This window comes from Lolium rigidum, chromosome 5 (genome assembly GCF_022539505.1).
Source record: "Lolium rigidum isolate FL_2022 chromosome 5, APGP_CSIRO_Lrig_0.1, whole genome shotgun sequence".
Classification (NCBI taxonomy): Eukaryota; Viridiplantae; Streptophyta; class Magnoliopsida; order Poales; family Poaceae; genus Lolium; species Lolium rigidum.
Genome location: NC_061512.1, coordinates 236,383,429 through 236,390,968, shown reverse-complemented (window position 1 = coordinate 236,390,968; position 7,540 = coordinate 236,383,429). Strand labels below are relative to the sequence as shown.

Here is a 7,540-nt window from a genome sequence, read left to right as displayed (position 1 = left end):
AAGGTTCTGATCGGGTCCAAGGAGGATGATGTATTTGTCATTGCCTGACGTCTGCAGCCATCGTCGCGTAACCGGATCCGGTCTGACGCACGCATGCCTCGGTGGGGCCTGACCGACGGTTTTAAACCACACAGTAAGAGAAAGAGCTATTCAATGGTCGTCTAGTTAACTACTCCGTAATTGCCAATGTAAAAGTCTGTGCGTGTACTGACTTACGACATGTGGAACGATTCAACTCAGCTCAACCATCACATACCAACTCTTTGAGGGAATCTGACCGTGTATCGTATGCACAACCTCCTCGAAACTATATATTGGGAGCTTCATCGTAAGAGCCTTCTATTCTCTACACAAACACAAGAAATCACAAACCAACAGTGATCCACAGCTTGCGAGCTCCAACAGTTTTGCCCAACGCATCTACATCCTTCGATTTATCGGTCGGCACTATGCTGCCGTCGGCAAGGCCACTCGTTACCGCCACCGCCGTCCTCTCCTTCTGCTTCTGCTTCGGCAGCGTGCTGCTGGCGGAGGGCATGGTGCATAACCATACATGGGACATCTCCTACCAGTACAAGTCCCCCGACTGCTTCGAGAAGCTCGCCGTAACCGTCAACGGAGAGGCCCCTGGCCCGACCATCCACGCCACGCAGGGCGACACCATCGTCGTCACCGTGAATAACAAGCTCGAGACCGAGAACACGGCCATCCACTGGCATGGCATCCGCCAGATTGACACGCCCTGGGCTGACGGAGTCGGTGGCGTGACGCAGTGCCCTATCCTGCCCGGCGAAACGTTCACCTACACATTTGTCGTCGACAGGGTAAGAAATCGAACTACATTGCACGACGTATACAAGCTCATCGTTTTCGTGGTCAATACTTCATATCCATGAGCACTGAACGAAGTGTTTACGTGATTTCAGGCTGGCACGTATTTGTACCATTCTCACTACGGCATGCAGCGCGTGGCGGGGCTCAACGGCATGATCGTCGTGACCGTTCCAGGCGGCGGCAGGGAGCCCTTCACGTACGACGAGGAGCAAACCGTCCTTCTCGAAGACTGGTGGCACAAGAGCGTCTACGATCAGGCCACGGGTCTTGCTGCCAAGCCCTTGGTCTTCGTCGGTGAGCCCGAGTCTCTCCTAATCAACGGCCGAGGAATGTTCAACTGCTCGAAGCTGTCTACCGCCACAGGAACATGCAACAACTCCCACCCAGACTGTGCATTGCCTACACTATTCACCGTCGTGCCTGGGAAAACATATCTCCTCCGCATCGGCAGCCTCACGTCGCTTTCGTCGCTCAGCTTCGAGATAGAGGGCCACTGGATGACAGTGGTGGAGGCGGACGGCCACTACGTCCGGCCGTTTGTGGTAAGGAATCTCTTCATCTACTCCGGCGAGACATACTCCGTGCTGGTCAAGGCCGACCAGGACCCGAGGAGGAACTACTGGGCCACATCCCACATCGTTGGCCGCAACCCCACGACTCCCAGCGGCAAGGCCATCGTGAGCTACACCGGCAACGACCCGTGGAAGACACCACCCACTACCCCAACGACTGGCCCGCCATGGAACAACACAGCCATCAGGGTGGAACAGAGCAGGGCCATTGCCGCGCACCCGGGGTACGTCGTGCCGGCGCCAGCGAGAGCCGACCGCACGCTGCTCCTGCTCAACACGCAGAACCAAATCGAGGGCCAGACCAAGTGGACTATAAACGGTGTGTCCCTCCACTTCCCGCCGACGCCCTACCTCGTGTCGATGAAGCACGACCTCACCGCTGCGTACGACCAACGCCCGCCGTTGGACACGTATGACCACAAAGGCCACGACATCTCCGCGCCGGCGCTGACGAACGGGACTATTGGCAGCCCGGTGTACCGGCTGGCATTTGACTCAGTGGTGGACGTGGTGTTGCAGAACTCCAACATGCTCAACAACAAGAGCGAGACGCATCCGTGGCACCTCCATGGACACGACTTCTGGGTGCTCGGCCATGGCGACGGCAAGTTTGATCCGGCTTCGGATGCATGGAAGCTTATGAATGTGAAGAATCCAATTATGAAGAACACGGTGCCGCTGCACCCAGATGGGTGGACGGCACTGAGGTTCCACGCAAACAACCCAGGGGTGTGGCTCTTCCACTGCCATGTGGAGGCGCATGTGTTCATGGGTATGGGTGTGGTCTTTGAGGAGGGCGTTAAGAGGGTCGGCCGGCTGCCATCATCCATCATGGGTTGCGGACTATCCAAGGGACTCCATTAAGTGGAATGAACTTCCACAATCACATGTCTATCTATGATCGATTACTACTTTGTTTTAGGGCATGATTTCACGCCGCCTGTCTCGGCATTCACAGTAATAAACATTGTAAATCATTATATTGATTGTACAATTACATCTATTATAAGCAAGCAGCAAGTGGATAATACCCATAGATTAATATAATTTGTCAAAGAGTGGGGGAGACAATATATTGTCTCAAAAACGACAAAACAATTGAACTGAATAGGTAAAAACAGCATCATGGCTATTACAGAGGTGCATAACAATTTATATAAGTACACCCCAGCAGCTTGCTGTGTGTCACCCGCCTCTCAGATTGGATGGAGCAAACTTTAATGGATTATGATGTCACTTGTGACAAAGTGTCTCTTCATCGTGACAGTGTGAGGGTGCTATCAAGATCACCTACAACCTCGTGCAACATAGTAAGACAAAGTATATTTCATAACTTCATCCGGGACCATGTCAACCATGGAGATATTGAACTCTCTAATGTAGGTACATGCAAACAACTAGTGGATATCATCACCATGCCCCTTGATAAAGAAAATTCCGCGTGTTTATGGCATACGATAATTATGATCGACTCAAGCACTAATGATGAATTGCAACAATCATCAATCTCTATGATATACTGCTATTATTTTGTGGCGCACCTTGGTGCATGTGCCCCGACTTCCGCACAAATATCATGTATTTTACAGGGTTGGGAACAAATTTCCGTTATCTCTTTGATTCTTATGATCTTGTGTACCACTTTATCTTAGTTTGCATGTTGAACTCCATTTGGTATGGTTTGTTGAACTTTGTTTTATTTTTGTGTAGGTAAGACATGCCATGGTAAATTATGTTGGTTAAAGACTATGATATTGCCTATGATATATCTTAAGCTAGCCCTCCTTCTACCATGTCATAGATTGCACAAGTTATATGCCTTAACTATTATCCATGCTATCCTGCATTTGTTTAGTGGTCTATAAAGACATTCCATTCCCGTTTAATTATGTTGGTCAAAGGCTATGTTATTGCTTATGACCGATCTTTTGCTAGTCTCTACCTTCTTATATGATGTCTTAGATTGTGCAAGTTATTTACATTATCTCTTACCCATCTTATCTTGACTTGTGTAGTGGTCTATAAAATCTAGAGGGGAGTGTTCATCATAGTCATTGTGTATTTTATCTTCCAATGCAAAAATAAAGTAATGAACACTTCTAGGGGAAGCCCATCTATAGTTTATGGATCACTTGTTTTGCTTCTTTCATAGTATCATTTATTTGTGTAAACTGTTGTGCTGCCAGCGAAGACCAAAAAGGGGGATTGGAGGGGCGTTTCGTTCCTAAAGTGGTTTTTGTATGGATGAATTCATAATTCAAATATTAATTTTGTGCTTAAGTGCGTTAAGAATATTCAAAGAATTTCACAAGACGGTTGTCAACACACCAAAAGTGAAAAGAGTGAAGACAGGTTTCCATGTTTCTTATTTTGTTGAGGCATAAAAACGTACTATCAAGGGAGTTCCATGTTGGAAGGTTGGGTGGAATCACGTACACAGATAGTATTATAGCACTCACTAAGCCTTCCCATGGTTATGAGAGGCCCTCTAGAATTTATATCATGTGGGGTTTCGGATGTTCCACTCCGGAAATTCTGCGGCAACCTTTGGCCCGGACATTCGCACCTCTATTTTGAGTTGCACCAAGTGGTGCACCTTCATGTGTAGGAGCCAAAAGTTGGACCGGAAGTTGGTTCGGAACTTCTGACCACCAAGAGTTTAGCATGGATGTTGCACAAGAACTTGGAAGGGAGGTCAGCGGAAGTTCTGGAACTTGTGGCCAAACCTCTCGACTTACCTCCCCTAAAGGAGGCAATTCCGGGAAATTAATCGTTTTCCCCAACTTGTGGTTATTTCTAAACTTTACTTGTTGTTATCTTGCTTATCTGTGTATATTATATTGCTAGGTGTATCTTGTAAGATTGTCATATAGTTTATCCACCTAGTTACATATCTACACAACTTATCTTTATGGTTGTACCCTAAAATTGGAGAAAAAAAATGTGTTTGGTGTAGTAGACGTGACTTCATCTAACTATGGGTTCATTGAGAATATAATGCTTTGCTCATGTGATGAGACATTACATTTACATTATTTCTTATTAGTATTTTCCAAAAACCTTGAGGCAATCAACGGGGTTGTTGTGGAATGGTAGCAGCCAGCACCTCCTAGCTATTTCAAATCCAAGTCGAGTATCCAGCATGGCGTACTTTTTTTTAAGCACATACAGTAGGGAAGACCCCTACTGTGCCATTTTCATTTATAAAGAGCCAAAAGGCCAGCTGTACAGTTTATTACATAAACAGGGGAAGTGCATTCACAAGGTATCTAACCATTGTTGCATTCCTTCTTTGAGACTAGGTTTATCTCTATACATAATGATGGAAAAGGATTCCTTGAACATGGCCAGACATCTGTCTATACTAATGTCTTCATTCTCAAAAATGATTTTATTTCGATGATTCCATATGCTCCAACAGCCAATTAGAAGAGCTTCTTTGAAACAAATATTATTTTGTCGGCTTTTTTCCTTCAATAAGCAGTTCATGTAGTGACAGATTCGTATCCCACTCCATATTAAGAGCCCACCAGAATGCTTGACTGAATTCACATTCAAAGAACAGATGGATCAGGTGCTCATTTGGTTCATTTAGACAGAGAACACATTCACTTGTTTCCACATAAAAGTTCTTCCGAGTCATCATGTCTCTTGTATTTAGTCTATCCAACAATAGAAGCCATAAAAAGAACTTGTGTTTAGGCAGACAACAAGATTCCAAATCCATTGAAAAGGAGCAGGTGCTTCCGGGGGCTTGATAATAGCGTTATACATTTTCTTAGTAGAGTATCCTTCTCCCCAACTGAAAGTCCATGAGTCATTCTCAGGTTGCTGTGGGATAGCAGTAAGCATTCTCCTTAAATCATCACATTGTTGTGTAGCAACCATAGAGAGAGGCTGGTGAAAAATATCTTGAAAATCATTTTCATAGTACTGTAAGGCAGATTCGACAGTTATGTCTTGGTTTTTAGCAAAGGAATGTAAATGTGGTAGCCTGAGATACAGAGGATTATCTTTCCATTTATCCTTCCATAGGAGAGTAGATTTTCCAGATCTTGGATTACATATGGCATGCTGCTTGAAAATATCAATAAGGGCAGTACAATCCCTCCACCAAAAGGAACCTTTGATGGATTTACCAAGAGGAACTTTTTCATTGCTATAATGAGCTTCCCATATAAGATGTACCCAAGGTATGTCTTTCTTGTTGTAGAACTTGTACAGGAATTTGATAATTAGTGCCTGGTTTTGCACTCTGAGGTTAAGCACACCTAATCCTCCATTTTTCTTAGGGAGACAGACATTTTTCCAACTTGCTAGAGACATCTTCCATTTCTTTGAATATTTCTATAGTTCCATAAGAATATTCTGCAAGATTTCTCAATGTGATCAAGGATTGTTAGCTGCACCATGAGAGTACACATAGCAAATATTGGCATTGCAGAGATAGTAGATTTGATCACAGTGAGTTTACTAGAATATGATAACTAGTTGAATACCCGTGCGTTGCTACGGGACACATCCGAATAAGTAGAGAGTAGAATAAAGTCATGTATTCCTTTTCAAAATCATGTAAAATTGTCCCCTGGCAATTTCTTTGGTCCTACCAACTTTTGTGCTCCCCTTCACCCCTCCAGGCCCATGCACCAAAATGGAAAAAAAGAAGAAAAAATTAACTTTTCGAAGAAGAAAGCGGAGAGCTTCAACTCTTTCCAAAAATCTATCGACCATTGTGATTCTAGCATCAAATTGCCCTTTTTGCAGTATCTCCAACATAGCATGAGTCGCGGTGAAATTCGATTTTCTATTATGTGAACTTAGAGATCTCTCTAAATATTCCCCCCATGGGTTTACTGATAATTAGATGGACCATTTCACCCTCAAAAAAATATTTAGATGGACTCAAATTTTATCAATCTGTATTTATTGATTTGTGTTAAGTACCTAAACCATAGAACACAACTATCCAAATACACATGATTATAATCCATACATCAAGTTAAAAGTACACAAATTAATTGTAATATGTATAAATTTGATCTACTATTATTTTTAAGATTCAACTTTTATTTGATCTACTCTTTTAACCTCGAGTGTCATGTCAGCATGTGTTATAACGCACGATTAAACCATGTGAGGATGAGGTTCAGACTGTCGTTGGCGCTAGCATATACATGTCTACTTGATAGACAGACTAAGTGATGTGATGACATGTTCTAGCGATCAATTCGCAAAGACAATCCCTGCTGAGCCGCATGGTTCACTACTGATGATTTGTAGTCATCTGGTTTTTCAGTTAAACATGGTTCTACGGTCTGAAGGCTCAAGCAGCAGTGGGTTGTGAACTTGTAATCCTCGTAATGTAGTTCCAGGTCCAGTCTAGGCGCGGCGCCTCCTCTTCCTGCATCGACGGCCGTTGTGCCCCGCATCCTCGTCAGGTGCCCGGTTGCACTCCAACACATGCCCCTATCGGCCGAAGGCAACCACCTCAGGCCCACAGGCCCTGCCTCGCCTCAAACTGCCTACACGCCTCCCCGTCTGCTCCAGCTCGGCTCCCTCCACAGCACCGACTCTTTCTCCGACCGGTCGACTCCAGTGGGGCCGCTGGTCCCGTCGCAACGATGCAAACCAAGATGAGGAAAGGCACGAGCGGCGCGGCCGGCCACAACGGCTTCCATGGCGGCCAAGAGGTATGTGGTGGTGGCGTTGAAGGAGCAGACGGAGCAGGACGCAACTTCCCTGTGTAGGTGCTGCGTCGTCACGCTCGTCCCTCTAGATGTGCATCCCTGCAGACCAAGCCTCGAGCCGTACGCCCGTAAGACGTGGGATGCCAGTGTGGAGCGGAGAGGGTGACTGCTGATCACGTACACTGAAAATACTGGGCGATGGAAAGACTACCGATTCAATCTGGACTCTCTCAGGAAGGTATCCGTTAGAACTCAGATTGGAGTAAAACTTGTGATCTATTGTTTGTGGGCAAAGCCCTATCTTTCTATTCTTAATAGGTGATCCCATTTTCCTGCACATGCAAGGTATCCACCTCATCATCCACCTCCAACCAATCATAGCTTGCCACCAAAGATAATTTGCCACCTAATCAAAAGAAAAAAACTGCACGATTCTGCACACGTTCC

At 45.4% G+C, this 7,540-nt stretch overlaps 1 protein-coding gene across 1 annotated transcript; it reads left to right on the top strand.

Annotated features, from left to right (window-relative positions):
• The first annotated feature begins 391 nt into the window (after window positions 1-391).
• LOC124658317 (L-ascorbate oxidase-like) lies at window positions 392-2,337 on the top strand. Its single transcript, XM_047196678.1, has 2 exons — window positions 392-824; window positions 927-2,337. Exons 1-2 carry the CDS (start codon window positions 450-452, stop codon window positions 2,268-2,270), a joined length of 1,719 nt encoding a protein of 572 aa, XP_047052634.1. The 5' UTR covers window positions 392-449; the 3' UTR covers window positions 2,271-2,337.
• The last annotated feature ends 5,203 nt before the right edge of the window (window positions 2,338-7,540 follow it).